Below are 22,457 nucleotides of genomic sequence, written 5' to 3'. Positions count from 1 at the left end.
AGTGGAGCTGGAGAGAATTTGTCCTTTCCCTAATGGTCCTCAAAAGTTTTTCTCTGCATAGGTGAATGCCAAATATTTGGTAGATATTCAACTTGGCATAGGTATTTTATATATTCCAATATTTGATCTTAATATTCGTTTCCAATCATTTATTTGAATGCTTTATGTTTGTCAGTATCTATCACTAATAGTCAACAACAGCTTATGGCATTTGATGTTTTACACCTTGAAGAAACAGTGAGCAAGAGAATGCATAGGTCCTAAAACTCAGATTTTGTTGGATGTTGAGGTCAATATCTATGTTGAGTTCCCATACATAGTTCACCCTTCAGCTTGTCCTGTGCCTAGAAAGCACAGGTCCAGGTGGTTTTCTTTTTGCCCCACTGATTTCCCTGGGAAAACCAGGTTTTTAACACTGTATGGGAGTAAACATCAGTCCACGGACAACCCGATTGACATTTGTTCTGATTCAGCAGCTAACATTGGGTTTTCCAAGGGGAAAGTGGCGAGACAAGCACAAGTCTGAATGAGCCTTCTGTGTTTCATGAAGCCTCAAGAGATGTCTCGCTTTGTCATGTGTGACATTAAAAGCACACAAAAAAAAGATATGAATTCACAGGAAAACTTTAATGAGGAGGTGGAAGAGCAGTTCATCAACCTGAAATATATACTACAAACACATCTGGTGGATTTGTAAGGGGAGCACAGGGGAAAGTGGGCAACAGCTATACAGAAAGAAAGAAAGAAAGAAAGAAAGAAAGAAAGAAAGAAAGAAAGAAAGAAAGAAAGAAAGAGAAATTTGAAACAGTCCTGGTGGGTAATAAATAACAATCCTTAGTAGACCATCTTCCTCCCAGCAAGCAAAGTGGAGAAGGGTGCAGTTGGTAGGCTCAAAGTGACTCCGACAGTGTTTTCTCAGTGCACATTCTAACAAGGGTGGAAAGAAAGATAAATGTTACAAAGGTATACCAATGATCATTCTGGAGTTCCATTGTCACTGATATCCTACATTTCAATTCTGCTCTCTCCTTCAAAGTAGTGTTGTGGGCTCACAGTCATCCTGAAGAATATTTGAGAATACTTGTCAAAAGCAGAGCCAGCTCTAAGTTTGAAAGGCCCCTTGGTAAAGGACTCCTTGGTGGCATAGCTGCCAAGTTTTCCCTTTTCTCGCGAGGAAGCCTATTCAGCATAAGGGAATTTCCCTTAAAAAAAGGGATAACTTGGCAGCTATGCTTGGTGGTCCCTTCCTCTGTCAGTGGTAGGTCTCCTTCAATGTTGATGAGCTCTGGGAAGAACAGCCATGGTGGGCAGCAGTAGCAGTACTTCAATCAGTGCTGTGCGGCTGGAAGCTGCCATTTTGATTTTCAAAATACACCCAATTGCTGTGGGGCATTGTGGGAAATTTAAATGGTGGCTCTCAATCCCAGCCACCTGGTGTTGATCAGAGCACCAGACAAAAAGAGGGTGAGCTTCAGTAGCTGGCCAGATGCCTGAGGATACCATGTGCTAATGCCAGACCATGTTCAGCCAGACAGTTTTATAGCCTAGCAGTGATTTAAACTTGTGATTTCTACACAGTGTTCCACACTGGTCCTTTATCTTACCCCACCTCTTCTCCCTGCTAATGCAGACATGTAAGATGATGCTCCATTGATTAATAGCCAAGAAAAAAACTCCATTGTCCTGATTGCTGCTTGAAAGAAAACCCCAGGGAATTCAGCATCCATGAAGATCAAGGCATGACCCTTTCAGGAATTCAATTTACCATCTGCAAGTAAAGTTGTCTACATTCACATAATGAATGTAGGTTAATGAGGTTGGGGTTGTTGACTTTTCACTTCCTCAACAAAGGTTATTTGTCTGCAACAGCCGTATTACATGCAGAAATTCAACAGGTGCCAATCCTTGCTGGCATGGCAATGAAGTAGTGCTCAGAAGCTGCAACTGTTGAATTTCTGCCCATTGTGTAGCAGTTAAAAGCTCAGAGCCTCTGTCAGGAGGGAAATGGATGTGATTCCTGGTTCGCTTGAGAGTATCGTGATCCTGTCATTCTCACTAGAGAACTAGAAGGGTGGAGCCCTCTCTTTTGCTGTTTCAGCACAAAAGACAATTCTACAACACTTTAAAGACAAAAAGTTGGGCAAGTTGGAAAGTGCTATGAGCCTCCATTCCCTCCCCGACTATATTAGCATCTACAACACCTTAGGGTGCTCCAGAATTCCAGCATCATTTCTTCCTGGGCCTCTGAGTGCCGTCTCACAGTCATCAGCCACTTCTCCATCTTCATTCTGAGGAAGCCTAGATTGCATGGGGGCAGGGAAAGACAAAATTAGATCAGAAGCGTTGCTAGCACTGATGGAATCTAGTAAAATCTTGACTGTTCTCATTTTACCAGTTAGGCCTAAAGTAGAGAGAGCTGGGGAAATTCTACAAGCTACAGAATTGCCAGTGGCAGTGACCCCAAAGTTGATATTGCAACCATCAGTTGCTTTAAATGTCTCATAAAGGCATCTTCCTGCCTAGGTTTTCCTGGACCCTTAAGATTGGATCCTGTTTCTATTTGCCTGAATCTCCAAAAATCCTGCTTTTACACATTTTTATATTACCATTTTATTGGTTTTGTGTTGTATTTTTGTTTTCATATATTGTTTAGTTTTTTATGTTGTACACCACTCAGGGATTTTTAAAAATATTAAGTTGTTTATAAATGCTCTTATTTAAATAAGAGTCGAGAAGTGTGGTGGAGTCTCCTTCTTTGGAGGTCTTTAAGCAGAGGCTTGACAGCCATATGTCAAGAATGCTTTGATGGCGTTTCCTGCTTGGCAGGGGGTTGGACTGGATGGCCCCTGTGGTCTCTTCCAGCTCTATGATTCTATGATTCTAAATAAACAAATGTGACTGCCTTAAAGTCATAGCTTGGGTCAATGTCAGAATCTGAATAGCCATTCTTGTTCCTTTCTCTAAAATCTGAATGCTATAAATAAAATAGCTTCTACAAAGTATACCAAGCAAAAGTCAGTTTCAGGGCTCCAGCTATCACTGGCTTTATTTTAATAACAACAAGAAGTTTATAAGAGATTAAACTTCATGTGCAGCTTTCAAATGAATTTACTGCACTGCTCTCTAAAGGACAACTGTTATACTATTATGCATTGCCCTCAAAAGGATCCAGCACAGTACCTTATCAGTAGGTACTTCAATGCTCATTAAAACAGAGATGTAATGAGAGTTCAAGGTAATCATCTGTAGCACTTCTAGAGGGCAATTAAAGGCAGATTAAAGTTCATCCAGGTGATCAGTGATCAGTTGTTGTGGTTCTTAAATTTCTATACCACTATTTATCCAATGATCACAACCATATTTTTAGTTGCACAAAAGGTAGACCCCAAGTTTGTGAGAGGATAACCTGTTTGCTTTTTAACAGAAACAGAGCATTTTTGAATTCTACCACTGGTGTAGATCAATGTTATAATTAAAAGGAAATAGTTTTTAAAGATTTACACAATGGTAAGTCATTGCTATGGGTAAGAGGAGGGTGGTGATACCTATATGGGATAGTTTTAATTTATATTATTGGGGGGAGTGGAATTCTTACAGAAGTAGTGCTTTTGAATAGGTCAACGGGATCCTCAGCAATAACTGTGCATATTCTGTGTAAGAAAATAAATTTAGGAAGGCGTGAGGATGTCCTATTAAGTCCTTTACTTTCTCTGTGGTTCTATAATATATCATGGATAGCCAGCCTTTGGCACAGGTGTTATAAGCAGCACAAATAATAGAGGTTTATGGCTATAGCATATTAATTATGAGCCACATTCTTGCTCCCCACCCCCTGCTACACAGCCATCTGCTTCCTGTTCCCCAGCTCAGCAGACTCACACGAAGGGATAGGATGATGAATATAGAATGTGTACATTACTAGGGTGGCACTCTCTAAGACTTTGGACTTGACCTATGGCATGTTTGCCAAAAAGATTTGCCACCACCAGGGTTGGTTTTTACTAAGATTTCTTTTCACATTCATACACAGTTACACTTATATATACAACATCAACAAATTGCAGATTTAAAATGTACACTCATATATTATTATTATTATTATTATTATTATTATTATTATTATTTGGCGATCACTTGTAGCCGAGTAAGATTGTCTTCCATAAACACGGTTTTAACAATGGCTCTGTGACTGTGGAGGCCAATTCTGGATCCACACGTCCTTCCACAGTGGGGACATTGGTTTCCAGGCGGGGGTTGATCATGGTGTGGATTTGCCAAGCGTGCCTTCCTCTTAGCACGTTTCTCCCTTGCGTCCTGAGTTCAAGTGTCTTCAAAGCCCATGACACCTTTGGTAAAGGCTGTTCTCCAACTGGAGCACTCGCAGGCCAGTGTTTCCCAGTTGTCAGTGTTTATACTACATTTTTTAAGATTTGCCTTGAGACAGTCCTTAAACCTCTTTTGTTGACCACCAGCATTACGCTTTCCACTTTTAAGTTCGGAATAGAGTAGTTGCTTTGGAAGACAATCATCAGGCATCCGCACAACATGACCAGTCCAACAAAGTTGATGTTGAAGAATCATTGCTTCAACCCTGGTGATCTTTGCTTCTTCCAGTACACTGATATTAGTTCACCTGTCTTCCCAAAGTGATGTGTAAAAATTTTCAGAGACACCGTTGATGGAATCTTTCAAGGAGCTGGAGATGGCATTTATAAGTGGTCCATGTTTCACAAGCGTTTAGTAAGGTTGGTAGTACAATAGCTTTGTCAACAAGCATTTTGGTTTCCCTGCAAATGTCCCGGTCCTCAAACATTCTGCACTTCAATCAGGAGAAAGCAGCACTCGCAGAGCTCAGGCGATGCTGGATTTCGGCATCAATGTTGGCCCTTGTGGAAAGGTAACTGCCTAGGTAGGAGAAGTAACCAACATTTTCCAACGTTACACAACTGAGTTGGATTTGTGGCGCTGCAGAGGGGCTTGTACTTGTTGGTGCAGCACTTTGGTTTTTTGGATGTTGAGTGATAGGCCAAACTTCTCGTAAGTGTCTGCAAAGATATTTAGGATGGTTTGGAGGTCATCCTCTGAGCGTGCGCACACTACATTGTCATCAGCATACTGAAGCTCTATGACAGAAGTTACGGTAACCTTACTTTTTGCTTTCAGCCTGCTCAGATTGAAGAGCTTTCCATCTGTTTGATATATGATTTCTACTCCGGTGGGGAGTTTCCCGTCGACGAAGTGTAGGATCATGGCAATGAAAATAATGAATAGAGTTCATTACACAACCCTGTTTAGCACCTGATCCCACTGTGAATGGTTCACTTTGAGAGCCATTGTTATCTGTGATTGTTGTTGTCATATTATCATATATATCAATCTTATATAATTATAATTCTTACAGCTTATAAAGAAAGAGTATTTTTAAATACATCAGTAAATTAAAGACTCTGTATCAGGGTAACTCACTATAAATTCTCCATTCCAAATTATTGCCCCTTAAACCAGGGTGTTTTCTTTTAATCCAAGCACTGTAATGCATTTTAATGCCTTTACAGCCACTATGGGATACACACTTTAGCCAGGTGAATTTATTCTAAATGGAACATTGACATCTAGTGGTCACATGTGGTGCTATCCAAAGTTGTTCCCAGCACTCCACCTGACGATTCATTTTCATTTATCAACTCCAGTTGACTTAGTGGAGAGCTGAAGAACACTCTTTAGAGTAGAAATCTGGTGGTCCATCATTGTTCTAGCTGGAACCTCTGCTTAGGGGCCAGAGGCACCCCACAATCTTTTGTCGCTCATTCTCACCTGTTACATTCTACATTTCAAGATCACATTGCACAAATTTTGGTATTTGGGGACCGACTACTCAATGTTTCAGAACTTGGGGGATGAAGAGCACCACAAAAAACTTACCCACAAGCACTGGCAACTGCAGAGGGATTTGATAGGGAGACATGAGGTCTGGGCGTGGCAATTCCATATACCATTAGATCCAATGTAGAGTCATCTTCAACAACTGGTTGTACTGGAATATCCTGAAGAAGGTGTACATATTTTTTTTAAAAAAACATATTCAGAAGATGTGGCCAGATAAAATGGAATTTAGTTTTAAATATCCAGTTATAGCAAGGTTTCTGAAATTATATTACATTATTTTACAAGTGAACCAAGAACGTAATTTTGCTTTTGAAAATTTGATTTTGAACATCCAATTATGGATGTTTGAAGTCTGATTCTATTGGGACTCCATGAGTGCAGTTCAATTTTATTGATATTAGCTATGGACTGTTGCAAAAATGAAATGACAAAAAACTTACAAGATTAAAACAGAAAGAAACAAGCATCTGACAGAAAGACATGGCTGCATAAGAAGGAAATACTTTGCACACTGATTTGGGAAGAAGCTCCATCCAAATTGGTGAGAATTATTTCTGAATAAACATCCTTAGGGCTGTTCTGCACGTTTCTGTGGAAGACCACTGTGTTTAGTATGTATGTTTAGTAAGTACTGTGTGTTTAGGATTGCAGCCTAACACAGCAACCCTATGCACCTATTATGCTGAGGAAGAAGATGTACCACTGCTATGCCAGAAGAATGGCCACCAATATATCCTTCATGTGTTCAACCCAGGAGGGGAGGGGGAAGTAAACAGCCAGAAAATATAAAACAGGCTAAAAAGAGCAGACACACACCCTGTGTGGGTGCACTGGTGGGAGTAGCAGATTGGCTCCACCAATGTGCTGACATAACACCGTCTCCCCCCTTCACCTTGTCCCTCCCACTTCCAGTAAGATTCAACAACTCCATCACCAGAAGGCCAGGTGTGTGATGGTTTACCTGTGGGAAATCTGAGGCAAGATACCCATGTACTGGAAGTTGTCCCTAGTTCCATTCACTCCACTGGGGCATGTTATGGTGCAAAAAATAGTTTACTGCTGTAGAATAGGCATGTCCAACAGGTAGATCATGATCTACCGGTAGATCACTGGATGTCTTTGGTAGATCACCAGTAGATCACTGGCTCCCCCCAAAGAAGCTAAAAAACTTTGGCTCCCCTAAAAAAGCTCAACATCTTTGCCCTGCACCCCTAAAATGACCTGAACCACCCAAAACAGGGCTTTCCTTCCTAAAAAAAAGTTCAATGTTGCTTTCCTCTTCCCTAAAGAAGCTCAACAGCTTTTACATGAACCCCCCCCCCCAAAACATGGGCCTTCCTCCTTCCTAATAAAAGCTCAACAACTTTGACCTGAACCACCCAAAAGGGGGGTAGATCACTCCCAGTTTTTAACTCTGTGAGTAGATCGCGGTCTCATGGAAGTTGGCCACCCCTGCTGTAGATGATTAGACTTCAGTACCGTAATACAGTCATGGACACTTGGTGGCGATACAGATACAGACAAGGACAAAGTATCAAGACATAACACAGACTCAGACTCACTGACTGACTAATGAGATGACATGCCGTGCTCACTTCCATAGCTGCCAAGTTTTCCCTTTTCTCGCGAGGAAGCCTATTCAGCATAAAAGAAAATCCCTTTAAAAAAGGGATAACTTGGCAGCTATGCTCACTTCACTGGGTCACAGCCATAACAACCCACTTTGCTGACCTTGCACCTGCTTGCTTATCTCATACACATGAAGGAAATTAACCCTTTCCTCCATGCCCAGTTCCTCTGAGTAGACCTGGTTAGGCTTGTGCTAAGTCTTGTGGGCTGTTATATGAAACTTCCCCTTTCCCTCTGATTGGGAAGCCAATTCACCAAGCACCAGAATAGTTAAAATTATGACTAATTATGGTAACTGACCACTACTTAATTCTGCTGCAATACCCAGCTATGTAAGCACTTCCAATCATTAGGCACTAACGGTGTTGAGGGCAATGTATATGGTGTGAAAATATGCTTATGAAGCCATTTCCATGTGGCTGCAAAACACGAAACACGTTACTATAAATAGGCACAATTAAGCCCTTTGCACAAGCGCTTGCTTATCTGTGTGGTAAGGATTGAAAGAGAAACATGTGCAAAAGCCATTGCTATAGCTGGAGCTACTTGCAGTTTTTATGGGCAGAGGCGTTGTGCGGGTACAGTGGTTAAGAAAACAGGCAGTTGGGAAATCCCCCGTCTTCATCTCAGCTCTGAGGTAGCCTTAGGCATGCTACTGTCTTTCAGATCTTGCCCTCCACACCCACAATACGAGGGCAAAAAGGTTGCCCTACTTTTCAGAGTTATTGTAAGCTGACTGAGATAATGTATACAAAGCTATTTGAATGCTAAAAAGTGCTATTTAGGTTTATTGTCATGTGATGCAGGCATGTAACTGCTGACTCACAGGCAGAAACTGACAGAATAGATTTTCCAAGCATGGTGATGGTAGCAATGAGAAATAGTTTCCACTCTTGATTTTTTCTTGGTTGGACTGAAACGTGTTCAGGGCATTGTGGGAAAAGTAAAATACTGTAAGGCATTTCACAAGTGGCGGACTTTGGGCTTTCAAATTTCAGTGGCACCCAGTGCGACACCAAAATTTGGCACATGACTCCAGGGCTCTCACCTTCTGTTCTAAATCTCTGTTGGGGCACCCCCTCCAGTGCCCTCTCAGTTCAGTGCCCAGTGTGGGCAAACTGGTCACGCTCCTAAACCTGCCACTGATGGCAACCGAATTGCAGTTACCAGAGCACTGCTCTTGAGGGGGCCCAAGGAAGACAGAGTTTAGCACGCAGCTACCCAAGGAAGTCAGATGCTGATGTTAGATCTTAGTTTTTAGGATACTTGGCTGCTGATATGTCAACAACAACAATAACTTTAAAACAAGTCTCCAGTGTGAAACCAGAATTTCAATTAATGCTGAGCTAATTAGTGCATTTGATTGTATTTGTTTAGGACTCAGTCTGAATCAAGGTCTCCCTTCCAATATGGGTGTTAAATTAGCACTGCTAAAATGAGGTCACTGGGATTACATCCATACATTTGAGCTCTGCATAGAAATGTCACATGCTGTACATCTCTTGCATTTCATAGTCTTTTAATTCCACTGTTAATCTGCGCGCGCCCCACACCCAGGTATATATCCGCCAACAAATAATAGTACTTAATGCAGCTAATGAAGTGGGCTATAGCTGAAGGGCTATGACTGCTGGCCCTGAATTATTTTGCCATACCCTATTTCAAGGGTTTCTTAAGTATCTCTAAGATGTCTGCTTTTATAATTTAACATTTACTGAGCACCACAAGATCACAGGCATGACAACTGTCCCTATCCGGTGACAGTTTCTTGATGGAGGAGCTACCACTTGTAATATCAAGACTCCTTGATATTTTCTATTTGCAAGTCAAGTATTGTTGCTTGCCATTTTGCTGATTATTGTCCTGCTTTCTACTAGTTCTACTGATTCTTACTGCTGTGTTGTTCCTTTTTCATCCTTAATATTTTCACTGGGTGTTAATAGCTATTGTGAGCCAGCTTGTGGGCTGATAGATGAAAAGGTGGGGTGTTACATTTAAACAAACAAACAAATAAATAAATAAATATGTGGCACTGGCAGCTAGCATAGATACTCTCAAATCCCACCTATCTTTTGATTTTTAAGCAAAGCAAATTTACATTGTGTTGGGGGGGTGATCAGGGGGGAATTCTAGAGGGCAGCTCACTGTAATTTTGTTACCTTTACTCTTCTGATGGAAATCACATATTTATCCTTGCTTATGTTAGAAAAATGCCACTTGCAGAGGAGGGGGGAAACCCAACAACAACTCCCTGTTGCATATTTACCACTTTAGAAGCAGGAAGCCACCGGCGCTGCTTGTACATATTGATGAGTCTGTTCCATGGAGAGAGGTCTGCTTTTGGAGGTTCTTCTTGTACATCTTCTGTTTAAAAGAAAAGCCACGTCATCAACTCATGAAGTCTCTCCATATACCAGGGTGGGCTGTAATGACCTCTAAATCCAGCAGCAATTCAGCCACAGAGCTTGAGGCTGCACAGGCACCAGCTAAGGAGTTGGGACAAGGAGCAGGGCTCTGAACTGGCTACTGCAGATCAGGAGACCACTATGCTTGAGGCTGTGAGACAGGAGTCTCCAAAAGAATCTCTTAGTCTACTAAAGAAGAAGAAGAGGAGTTTTGATTTGATATCCCGCTTTATCACTACCCGAAGGAGTCACAAAGCGGCTAACATTCTCCTTTCCCTTCCTCCCCCACAACAAACACTCTGTGAGGTGAGTGGGGCTGAGACTTCAAAGAAGTGTGACTAGCCCAAGGTCACCCAACAGCTGCATGTGGAGGAGCGGAGACGCGAACCTGGTTCACCAGATTATGAATCTACCGCTCTTAACCACTACACCACACTGCCTGTAGGGTCAGGGCCCAAATCCTCACAGCCACCTTCCCCTGAGTCTGAGAAGACAATGCCTCCCACAGTACCTCTCCAGATCAGTGGTGTAAGATAAGATACATTACACGGGGTGGGGGGGTTGTTGTGGGGGATTCTTACTGTTGTTGAAGTTAATTTTTTGTATCTTTATTTCAGATCTTTATGATTACTTTTGTTATGCTTGTAGTTATTTAACTTTTGATATGTTGTAAGCCACCTTGGGAATTGTTTTAACTTAGGAAAGGCGCCATACATATAGAATGATTGATTGATTGAATTTCCCCACAAGTGAGGAGAGCCTGGGGGAGGGAGTCTGGAGACATAAAACCAGGCATAGGCAAACTCGGCCCTCCAGATGTTTTGGGACTACAATTCCCATCATCCCTGACCACTGGTCCTGTTAGCTAGGGATCATGGGAGTTGTAGTCCCAAAACATCTGGAGGGCCAAGTTTGCCTATGCCTGCAAAAAAGGTTTCAGCCTGTTCCCAACCTTTGTCAGTGAAATCTTCTCAGAACTATCTGGACACCTGCAATGTTTGACCCACTTAGTCACCTTGCTGCTTTCACTGTGGGATCTGGCATGGGACCAGCTTCTGCTGGTGTGACTGCAGCCTGTGCACAATAGAATTCAATGGAATCACCTAATAAGAACTGCAGCTGTAGTTCTGAGCCATCTTTAATGGGCCATCTGACATAATACTGGGTTCTAGTTACAGGTGGGTAGCCGTGTTCGTCTGACGTAGTCGAAACAAAATAAAAATAATTCCTTCCAGTTGCACCTTAGAGACCAGCTAAGTTTGTCATTGGTATGAGCTTTCATGTGCATGCATGGTATCTGAAGAAGTGTGCATGCACACAAAAGCTCATACCAATGACAAATTTAGTTGGTCTCTAAGGTGCTACTGGAAGGAATTATTTTTATTTTGTTATAATACTGGGTGTTCCTGATGGTAAGGTTTGCCTCCTGCTTGCTTGAAATACACGTCTCAAACTTCAGACATCTGGTATCGAATAGGATGAAAACAATCAAGTCATAGCAGCTTCAGGGGGTGGGGGGTGAAGGTACTATTGGACAGCAGCTGCCATATGGGTGAGTGGGAATCTTCTTCCAGCCCTCACCTTTCAGTAGATGCTCTCTTTCCTCTTCAGCGCTACAGCCTTTAGCATCAGTCATGGATCCAGCAGACATGGCAACTCCATCATCTGCACATAGGACCTGGGGAAATTCATCCCTAAAGTCAAACACACAATTATTGCATAGAAGAAGGGGACCCCCACATTGGTGGTTCATTCATCACTTTTCCTCTTCCCACCCTAATATCTACACCCAAACTCCACATATTTATCAGCAGTGATAACTGCTACATTGCCACAGACAGGTGGATTTACCGTAGTGAATAAAAGCAATGATGTTGATGGGGATTAAAATTTTAAAAGAGAATTTCCTGGGATGAGGCCTGTCTCTAAGTCAAGCCCTTTAGTTGACTGCATGAACAAAGCCTTCAGTCTGTATCGAAAAGACCCAGGTAGTTAGTCTCCATGATAATCTGTGGTTTATAATAACAGATTATGGAAACCTCTTCACATGGAAATCTTACATTAAGAATTATTCATGGTAGCACTGCTTATGCAAATACTTCTACTGTACTTAAAATTGAATTATTAACCGTTAATGATTATTGATTATACACGGATGAGAAGTTTTAAATGTAACTCTAGGATTGCAATTTTTGTTCTCAAAAATCCAGACACCTCCAGCCGAGTGCTTCTGAGCATGTTCAGATCTCCATTTTCCTCTTAAGGTGATGAAAGGGGTTTTCCCTCGAAAAACAACTTCAGGGTAAAATGTGTTGGAGGCAGAGCATGTGCAAAGTGGGGGTTTTTTGTATCAGGATTTGGGCAACCTGGAAGAAGGTAGCAGGCAATCGCTCAGCTGAGGAGAAGAGTGTTGAGCTCATCTGCAAGGCAGCAAAAGCAGATCTCCATCTAACAGCAGAGTGCACATGCATTCATATTATTGTGCCTGCAGACACACAGATGTGCTAAATCAAGTTCTGCTGCATTTTTTCTGACTTTGCATCCTCTGCTGTTGGCAGCCAGTCAGGCTTGTGAAATTCTGGTTGGCTGCCAACTGTAGTAACTCTTCCTTCCACATGCGTTTTCATGGTTAACATCTCATACAGTGAACTTCAGTTAGCAAGGCAAAGCCCCACATATCTCAACTCAGTGTGTGATAATCAACCTCATGGAAAGTTTAGCAGAAAATTAAGTGTTCGGCCTTTTGAAGCCAAGAACAGTCAATGAGCAATTCCATTCCTAATTAGTACCCATGTAATACAGCCAGATGCCAATTAACACAAGTGGTTTTTGTGAAGGACTTTGCAATATTTGCCCATCTATTTTCACACATTCCTGTATGAATGGATGTTAATCCTATTAGAAATAACCGAGTTTTACTCAAAGCAGATTTTAGTCATGTTCATTAATTTCAATGGGTCTACTCTGAGAAAAACTTAGCTGAATGCCACCCTGAGAGTATTAAACACTGTTCTGTGCGCCGAGACTTGGCCTCAACATTGGTGACACTCACTTTCCCACCGTCTCCCTGTCATCAGATTCTTCTTCCTTCTCTCCCGTGACAGGAACTTTCTCACATGGGTCCTTGGCCAAGCCACTTATCATGGGGTCAGAAAAGCCACCTGAGTCTCCCATCTCCATCCTGGTCGAGTGAAATGAAGCAGGCAGTTTGTTCTCATTCATAGGGGTGGTGTCTCCCAGACTTATTTCCTTCAGCAACGATAGCTCTTCAGGGCAGCTGCCCATCAACTCCCCACAGATCTCACTGGGGGAAGTCTTGGTGGCATCAGGCTCTTTGCCTGGCAAGGTTGCTTCAAGCCCATTATCGGGCAGAGGAGAGTCCAGGAGTTCACTCTTGGCGTTATCTTCATCTTTCGCCTTGGGTCTTTGCCCCTCTTGCGTGACATGCCTGCTGCTCCCAAAGAGGTTTCTGAAGAACTGGAGCACCCAGGGCCTGCTGGAAACAGAGGAGGCTGTGAGAGTATCCATCAGTTTTGGGTCTTCTGCAGGCTAACGTTGGAAGCTGCTCTGGCACCCAAAGGTGGCTGCTCCTCTCAACAGATTGGAATCAGAGCTTCAAACTGAAAAACCAACTGCTCAGAATCTTCTGAGGATTCTAGAACTCTTGGAGGGGGTGGAGCCACAAGAGAGATCACCCAGTGGTTTTGCAATCCGGAGTTCGCCTTTTGCTCTCCTGGCTCAGCTAACAACAACAAATCAACAGATTAAAAGATGGCCAGGAATGGTATAAGAGTTCTTTGGGGTTATCTGTGCAGGTCCACAGCTCCAAATATCATTATTATCTGTAATAATTCTCAGGGCACTGGGCCCAAGTTATAACTCTAAGAGCAAACCAGTAACATTTGAACAATGCTACAATAAGGGAAAGGTGGTTCAATAGAAACAGAGGAACCTGCCTTATACCAGATGAGGCTATTTGTCCATCTAGCCTAATATTGTCTGTTCTTACTGGCACTGGCTTGCTCTGATTGTGAATACATATGCTATGCTGCCTATGCCTGTTAAATTATGCTGAGCGTGTCCGTGTTTTGCAAATATCACCATGCTTTAATCTATTTCCAGTGTTCAAACACGGTTAAAACAGAATTTAATTTTGTAGCTCCTATGCAAAACAATAACACGACTCACACTTTCAGCTAGGACAGGAAAAATTTATAATTGAGTTTTCTGGGAAAAGGTGCATAGAACATAGAAAACTGCCCTATAAAAAGTCAGACTATTGGTCCATCTGGCTCAGTATTGTCTACACTGACAGGCAGCAATTCTCCAGAATTTCAGAGAGGAGTGTCTCCCAACCCTATTAGGAAATGTCAGGGATTGAACCCAGAACCTTCTGCTTACGTACCGCAGATGAAAAATAGTTCTTCTTAACCTCTATATTTTGCTCTAGGAGGCTGTTTGGTTAGAATCGAGTACCACTTCCAGAGTTAATGCTATGCTAAATATATTACTGTTAAATTAGCCACCATAGCTGCTAGAGGGCTGTGAAAATTTGTGTCCTGGGCTTTTTAGATTCACCTATACCGTGGTAGGGACACAGGTGGCGCTGTGGGTTAAACCACAGAGCCTAGGGCTTACCGATCAGAAGGTCAGAGGTTCCAATCCCTGTGACGGGGTGAGCTTCCAAGTGCAATTAGATAAATAGGTACCGCTATAGTGGGAAGGTAAACAGCGTTTCGCCAGAAGTGGCTTTGTCATGCTGGCCACATGACCTGGAAGCTATACGCCGGCTCCCTCTGCCAATAATGCGAGATGAGTGCCACAACCCCAGAGTCGGTCACGACTAGACCTAATGGTCAGGGGTCCCTTTACCTTTATACAGTGGTACCTCTGTTTTTTAGCAGCTTATTTCATGAACAACTTGGAATTCAAACGCTGCAAACCCAGAAGTAGGTGTTCTGGTTTGTGAACTTTGCCTCGGAAGTCGAACATGCTCCGTTTTGAGTCCTGAGCTTCCATTTTTACTGTTGTGCTCTAATTTGTGTCCCCCCATTGTAATTGTAGTGTTCTGAGGAGAGCTCCGCAGTCCAGCTGGTTTGAGGAGACAGAGTGCTGCGGGGGGGGGGGCAGGGCCGTCTTAAGCAAATCCAGCCCATGCTGCAAAGGTCCCTCCAACGCCCCCTTCCTTTCCCCAAGCTGCTCTCTCTCGCTCTGACTCAGGGTCCCCAGCGCCACCAGCCCAGGCTTCCCGCCGCCCCCTCACCTGCTGTGCGGTGTCCCACTGCCAGCTCAGGTCACGCTGCCAACCCCTCTCGGCCTCAGCCAAGGCACGGGCAGCTCCCCAGCTCCCGCCACCTCCCTGGCCGCCATCCGCACCGGAGGAAACAAGCGTGAACGGTGAATTCCGGGTCCCGCAGTGTGCTGCTTGTTCCCCGGCCGGTTGACCGGTCCACCGCTGCCTTCGCCTGCGCTCTCTTGCTGTGCTCCCAGCGGCCCGAGGAGCAGGAGGCGGTTGCCACGCCGCCGCCTGTGCCCCAGGAGTGGTGGTAGTGGGGTGGCAAGCACCAGATGTGGAGGCGCAGGGGTCAGCGGCTCGGTGGGCAGCGGCTGAGGGGATTCCCGCAGGCCGAAAGAGAGGAGGTGGCAGTGGAGCCATAGGGCTCCGACATCAGCTATCTGGTGGGCGCAGCAGCGCCCCTCGCATTGCACCACCCAGCCCAGGCCTAGAGACGGCCCTGGGGGGGGGGGAGAAAGGGCTGGCTTGTGGGGAGAAAGAGAGCTGTGCGCCCGCCCACCCTGCACCCATCCCTGCCCCCTTGGGGGAAGCAGCCTACTTGAAGTTGAACATGCCTGATATACAATACTGTTTTATTTTATAGTACAGTACATTGCTTCTTGCTTTCGTTTTATGGCTCAGTGGTCTCATTAGATAGTAAAATTCATGTTAAATTGCTGTTTAGGGGTTTTTTGTTCTTTTTTAAAAGTCTGGAACGGATTAATCCATTTTGCACTACTTTCTATGGGAAAGAGCGCTTTGGTTTTGGAACAGACTTCCGGAAAGGGTTAAGTTTGAGAACCGAGGTACCACTGTATTGGCATTATTTTCAGCACTCCTACCCTATTATGCCACAAGAAATTTGTCTTCACGTCCAAAAATCCTGTGGCACCACAAAGACTACGTATGACTGAAATTTGGTGTTTGCCGTTATCTGGTATTTCTAGGGACAACTAACACACTCAACACCTCTAGTAGCAAACTCAGGTGGTGAGTGTACATAGGGTCCAAATCACAGGGCATCCATGAAGCTCACTGGGTGACCTTAGGCCAGTCACTCCCTCTCAGCCTAACCTACGGTACCTCACAGGTTACAGGTAGGTAGCCGTGTTGGTCTGGGTCGAAGTAAAATAAAAAAAATCCTTCAGTAGCACCTTAAAGACCAACTAAGTTTTTATTTTGGTATGAGCTTTTGTGTGCATGCACACTTCTTCAGATACCTCACAGGGTTGTTGTGGGGATTAAAGGAGGGAGAGACTCACGTGTGCAAGCTTGAGCTGTTTGAAGGAAAAGTGGGGTATATAAATGCAATGAATCAATGAATGCTAAACGGCATGACGAGGATGAGGATGTCAAATATCAAATGTTGGAATCCTGTGTCAGATCAAATTGCAACTCCCTGTGCCTAACATCTGAGACACCTACAACAAATATTTCACATCAACCTTTGCAGAGGTGGTTTGAAATCTGGCGGAAGGGGTGGGTGGGGATAAACTCTTTCCGGACCTTTCTCTCTCTATCTGAAGAAGTGTGCATGCACACGAAAGCTCATACCAAAATAAAAACTTAGTTGGTCTTTAAGGTGCTACTGAAGGGATTTTTTAATTTTAATAAATACAGTACATATTACATCTCGCGGCTACCACCAGGCTGCAACCCTCTGGGAGCTGCGTATCGGCCGCTTTGCGTCTATGGTTTGCCAGCTGCCTGCCGCCTTCCTCTCCCCTTCTCTCCTTTCGCCTCGCCCCTCCTCGCAGCGGAGGAAGCGGCCGAGAAGCAGGAAGGCGGCCAGAGAAGGATGCGCTAGCAGCTGCGCCGCATCCCTCGCTTGGCGCGCAACCCCAGGAACAGCTCGCCGGAGGGAAGGGGCGCGCCGGGAAGGCGGGTGAGTGGAAGCAAGTCCGGGGCGGCGGCGGGGGATATATCGGTGGCTGCAGAATGGACGGAGCGGGGTCGTGGCGGCAAAAGGGTCCAGCGGGTGCTGCTGGCGCTGGGCGCCTGCTCCTCCTCGGAGCCGGAGGCGTTTATTCGCCGCGCCTCAGCCCAGCGGAAGGATATCATTCTCCAAATGTTCCCGAGAGGTGGGAGAGCGAGGGACGAGGCCGCCGCCCGGTCCCCTGGCTTCGCGGTGGCGAGGGGCCGCGAGGGGAAATGGACTCCGCGCTCCCGGGCGAGGTCGCCTCTCGGGAGCCGCGCTGCTGGGCGCGTCACGCCGATGCGAGGAAGCGACCGGCGGGCTCAGCTGCGGCCGGCTAGCGGGGCGCGTGCGCGCGTGGAGCTGAGCGGAAAATGCGGAGTCAGCAGCGCCTCGGGGAGCTGCTGCAGCAACTGCAGAGAAGTGGAGCTGGCTTCTCCTCCAGGCTTTTTTCTTTTTTTCCTAGACGCGGCTACTCGAGATCTGGCAAGGTTTAAACATCCGGAATACGATTTCTCTCTCGCGCGCGGGTGTGTGTGTGTTCATCCACCCCGGCTCTTCAGCGCGTGCATGCGGGCTATCATTATTATTATTATTACTATTACTAATACTAATACTATTTTGAGTTTGCGGCTGGCAAACAGTGCCGGATTTACGTATAAGCTAAACAAGCTCTCTTGGGGACCCCAAAAAAAAGTTAAAAGGAAAAAAAAACCTGGATGTACATTCCCAAAATATAAGATAAAAAAACAAAATAAAACCATACAGCAACAGTGTGTCGTGTTATGTAGGCTCCTATGATGTAAGTAATGGGCCCCCAATCACTTTAAGTTAGAGCTTAATAATTATTTCACTATTAATATACTTCTTAATTGTATTTCAGTTCAACAATTACTTTGATAAAATACATATTTTGATATGTGCAAATGGCTTTAGATAGTTATTAGGTCCATAAATTACCATGTAGCATATATTCAACACAAAAAACAGTGATAATTTGTAGTCGACAAAGGATAGCTGGACATATAAAGGGCCCCATTACCTTCAGTAGCTTAAAGGGAAACGGACCCCTGACCATTAGGTCCAGTCATGGACGACTCTGGGGTTGCAGCGCTCATCTCGCTTTACTGGCCGAAGGAGCCAGTGTACAGCTTCCGGGTCATGTGGCCAGCATGACAAAGCCGCTTCTGGCGAACCAAAGCAGCACACAGAAACACCGTTTACCTTCCCACCAGAGCGGTACCTATTTATCTACTTGCACTTTGACATGCTTTCGAACTGCTAGGTTGGCAGGAGCAGGGACCGAGCAACAGGAGCTCACCCTGTCACAGGGATTTGAACCGCCGACCTTCTGATCGGCAAGCCCTAGGCTCTGTGCTTTAACCCACAGCGCCTCCTGCGTCCAGTAGCTAAGGGCCTCATCAAACTTAAATCCAGAGTAGCCTAATGACCGAGTGGAGATTTGAGCCCTGGCATTCCAGGTCTGACACTTGTAACCACCAAGTGCCAGGGTGTGATCCTGAGGATGCAGGATCTAGAACAGGGTGCATCCTCCCCATTTTTCTAATGCCATTATCTTAACGTGCTTCCGTGGCAGCTACGTGATTGCACAGCACTGTCAACATGCAGGAAGAGGAACAAATGCTTGTCTTGCTCCACGGCTACAACTGGGGAGTTTGAATTGTGAGGTGGATTAAGCTTTCTCCGGTGTTTTTCCGCCCCATTGATCTGCAGCTGGTGGGGCATGACCCACAGCTCAGTCTGACCTTAATGCTTGTGGTGGCACTTTTATTGTGTGGATATGTAGTCATAAAGTGAAGGAAAAGGTCCCCAAGGTTGTCCTTTTCATGTTTTAAATGGCTGGCTCCCCTGACCAAGAACTTGAAAAAGTTGCACATTCAGCCCCTTCTGCAACTGGCTCCTATGCATATTGATTACGGACAGTGCTTTTTTCTAGGGGGACACAATTTGTGAATCTTTGTACTTTTGTCCATTTACTGTGTTTCTTTTCCCCGATTTGAACTATAAAATGGTGATTTTCTTGAGTCAAAATGAGAGTACCCCTAAACATTTTTTAAAGGAAAAAAAAGCGCTGATTACGGAACAGTTCATGAAGTGGTTCATAAGTAATAAATGTGTTTATAATTGGTCCTTTTGGTTTCAATGGTACTTGCTGCCTAGAAGGTAACAAGGTGACTTCTTTGGAATGTGCATACAGTGGTACCTCGGGTTGTGGAACTAATCCATTCTGGGGTGCCATTCACACCCCGAAAAGTCTGCAACCCGAGCAGCGATAGAGCGCATGCGCGCGTGACAGAACACACACTTCTGGGTCTGCCATGTTCGCAACCTGGAAAAACGCAACCCACAGCGGACGCAACCTGAGATTTTTTTTAGGAACTACAAAAAACAGCCTCCCAGAGTAGCTGGGGCAACCCAGTCACATGGGTGGGGTACAAATAATAACATTATTATTATTCTTACAGTTTAACACACAATTTGCACTTGAGAAGGGCATTCTGTTCTGGTAGGCATTTTGAGTGATAATGTCAGATAAAGATGCTGTGTTAACTAACTGGTATAAAGTAGTCTTAGCTTTCTGCACAGAAAAAGGTAGTGGGAGAAATCCTATTTGAATTGGGGGAACACTGAAGTTGTTGGGGGGAAAACAAAGAAGAAATTGACCGTTCAAATGAGCAGAAATTCCAAGAGAAGTTGGGATATAAGATATACAGCGAGTATATCCCAAACTCTATATTTTAACTGGAAAAGTTGGGGGTCGTCTTATACGCCGGAATATATGGTAACACATAGCGTAATTTGATAGCGATCACTTCTGATGTTTTTTTCCCCCCTTGTTAATGTTATTTAGAGTGAATTTTCCAGGAACTCAATGGGGTTCATTTCTGAGTAGACCTATATAGGACTGAACATTATAGGCCTCATCTCTGCAGTTTCTGTTTTGATTTTACAAGAATCTCAGTCACGTGTATTTGCATAAAACAGAGAAGAGTGTATTATGCCAAAAACTTTCATGGGCTAGAAGATGTTGTGAAAGGAATGTAAACAGTGAGATCAAATGGCAAGGAAATGCAAACAGTACTATCTATGAAAATTCCACTTCAGAGTAAATGTATGCCAAATAAGCGTAGTGATAATTCACATCAGCAGTAATAATGCAATCATTGTTACTCATAGTGGGACACAAAGCCCAAATCCCTATTAAAGCAAAATATAATAGAACGGAACTTCTCGATAATTTTTAGTCAGTTTCTTGACTGAGTCTCTCCTTGTTTAAAAACAACTACTTTTCAGGGCAGCAGCAGAATGCCCTGAGCAGTTGAAATACAGTGGTACCTTGGTTTACAAACTTAATCCTTTCCGGAAGTCCGTTCTTAAACCGAGGTAAAGGTAAAGGTAAAGGGACCCCTGACCATTAGGTCCAGTCGTGACCGACTCTGGGGTTGCGCGCTCATCTCGCATTATTGGCCGAGGGAGCCGGCGTATAGCTTCCAGGTCATGTGGCCAGCATGACAAAGCCGCTTCTGGCAAACCAGAGCAGCACATGGAAACACCGTTTACCTTCCTGCTGTAGCGGTTCCTATTTATCTACTTGCATTTTGACGTGCTTTCGAACTGCTAGGTTGGCAGGAGCTGGGACCAAGCAACGGGAGCTCACCCCGTCACAGGGATTCGAACCGCCGACCTTCTGATCAGCAAGCCCTAGGCTCTGTGGTTTAACCACAGCACCACCTGGGTCCCTATACACTTTCCTTAATGAGGCCTCCCACCGCCAGTGCCCTTCCACTGTTCGGATTCTGTTCTTAGACCAAGGTAAAGCTCTCAAACCAGGACACTATTTCCAGTTTTGCGGAGTTTGTAAACCGAATCTTTCTTAAACAGGACTGTTCTTAAACCGAGGTACCACTGTATTCTACTTCTTGTGGAATGTAAGATTTGTGCCAGGGTACTCTTATGTGTTGGGACATGGGTGGTGCTGTGGGCCACAGAGCCTAGGGTTTGCCGATCAGAAGGCGGCGGTTCAAATCCCCGCGACGGGGTGAGCTCCCGTTGCTCGGTCCCAGCTCCTGCCAACCTAGCAGTTTGAAGGCACATCAAAGTGCAAGTAGAGAGCGGGAAGGTAAACGGCATTTCCATGTGCTGCTCTGGTTCACCAGAAGTGGCTTTGTCATGCTGGCCACATGACCTGGAACCTGAACGTCGGCTCCCTCGGCCAATAACACGAGATGAGCGCCGCAAACTCAGAGTTGGTCATGACTGGACCTAATGGTCAAGGGTCCCTTTGCCCTTTACCTTTATTCTTATGTGTAGAGACTGGCCTATTTGTCCGTGTAGAATGCAGAAGGGCGGTGATGACATTATAGCATATATCAAGTTGGAAGATGAGTGTGGTCAATGAATCCTTGATGTGTGCCTTTCGTGTAACTTGCATTTAAGCTTTAATAGAAATGTCACGTGCTCTTTTTTTTTGCATTTCATGTACCACTTTATCTCTCTGTTTACTTTCTTCTTTGTATACCCAAGTACCTGCCAACCGAAGATTTATGCATGATGAAGCGACAAGGCCTCATTGTTGTGTTTGCTGCAACAGACTGACATGTCTGCCTCACTGGAAACTGTTACAATGGAATGATGCATTTTGTTACCAGGACTGGGTCGGGGCGGGGAGGTTATTGCAAGGTTCTGAAATAGTTTATCAATTTATTTATTAAAATATTTATATGCCAATGTAGCCTAAAATATATACCACAGCCATTTACAACAATATAGAAACAGAAAACCAAACCATAAAAAGTTAAAAACAAGCTAAAAGCAAAAAGAAATTAAAAAACAAACACCATTGTGAGGGATGTACTCTTAATTGCCTGCATAGGCCTGGTGGAATAGAAAGGTTTTCAGCGGTTGCTTAAAAATTGGCACAGAAGGTGCCCGCTGTTACCTCACCTTCTAGGATGCCAGTGTAATGTTTCTTCATAACTCTGAATTTGACATGTTTTAACAATTTCCCAGCCCTCTTTTTAGTGGTGCATGGTGTTTTATAATTTAGTCAAAAGGTAAGAGCACCTAGCAGAAGTGGCCATGAAAATCAGTGAGAGGGTTCATGTTCTCTTCTATGGGTATCTCTACTTATCACTGTAGCTGAAATACATTATTATTACTAAATGTATTACTTGGCCTTCATCAGCAGGCTTCAGGGCAGATTGCAGCAATCTAAAATTCAGTATTGAAAGCAGTTGAAGCAAGTCACAGGAATAGGATGATTCCCCAAAACACTTATCTCGGGTATCAAAGGCCAGGGCAAAGAGGTACATCTTTAGCATATCAT

General features: G+C 44.3%; 2 protein-coding genes across 3 annotated transcripts in view; one reads left to right on the top strand and one right to left on the bottom strand.

The window, feature by feature from the left end:
* Window positions 1–608: 608 nt before the first annotated feature.
* LOC118088836 (uncharacterized) lies at window positions 609–13,529 on the bottom strand. Of its 2 annotated transcripts, none has more exons than XM_060277519.2 (6): window positions 12,973–13,529; window positions 11,502–11,614; window positions 9,782–9,879; window positions 5,923–6,044; window positions 2,202–2,298; window positions 609–927 (listed from the first exon to the last, which is right to left on the bottom strand). In XM_060277519.2, the coding sequence occupies exons 1-6, from the start codon at window positions 13,446–13,448 to the stop codon at window positions 916–918; spliced, it is 918 nt and encodes a 305-aa protein (XP_060133502.2). In that variant the 5' UTR covers window positions 13,449–13,529; the 3' UTR covers window positions 609–915. The 2 variants fall into 2 exon arrangements, with proteins under 2 accessions (XP_060133502.2, XP_088530313.1); XM_088674187.1 differs by having other exon boundaries at window positions 9,782–9,876.
* Window positions 13,530–16,919: 3,390 nt separating this feature from the next.
* BAK1 (BCL2 antagonist/killer 1) overlaps window positions 16,920–22,457 on the top strand; it is a 37,110-nt gene continuing 31,572 nt past the window's right edge. Inside the window, exon 1 of the mRNA XM_035122954.3 lies at window positions 16,920–17,080. The gene's annotated coding sequence lies outside the window, so the exon portion shown is untranslated. The remainder of the gene's footprint in view (window positions 17,081–22,457) is intronic.

Source organism: Zootoca vivipara, chromosome 7 (genome assembly GCF_965207765.1).
Source record: "Zootoca vivipara chromosome 7, rZooViv2.hap1.1, whole genome shotgun sequence".
NCBI classification, from domain to species: Eukaryota; Metazoa; Chordata; class Lepidosauria; order Squamata; family Lacertidae; genus Zootoca; species Zootoca vivipara.
This window is presented reverse-complemented; position numbering and strand designations above follow the sequence as displayed.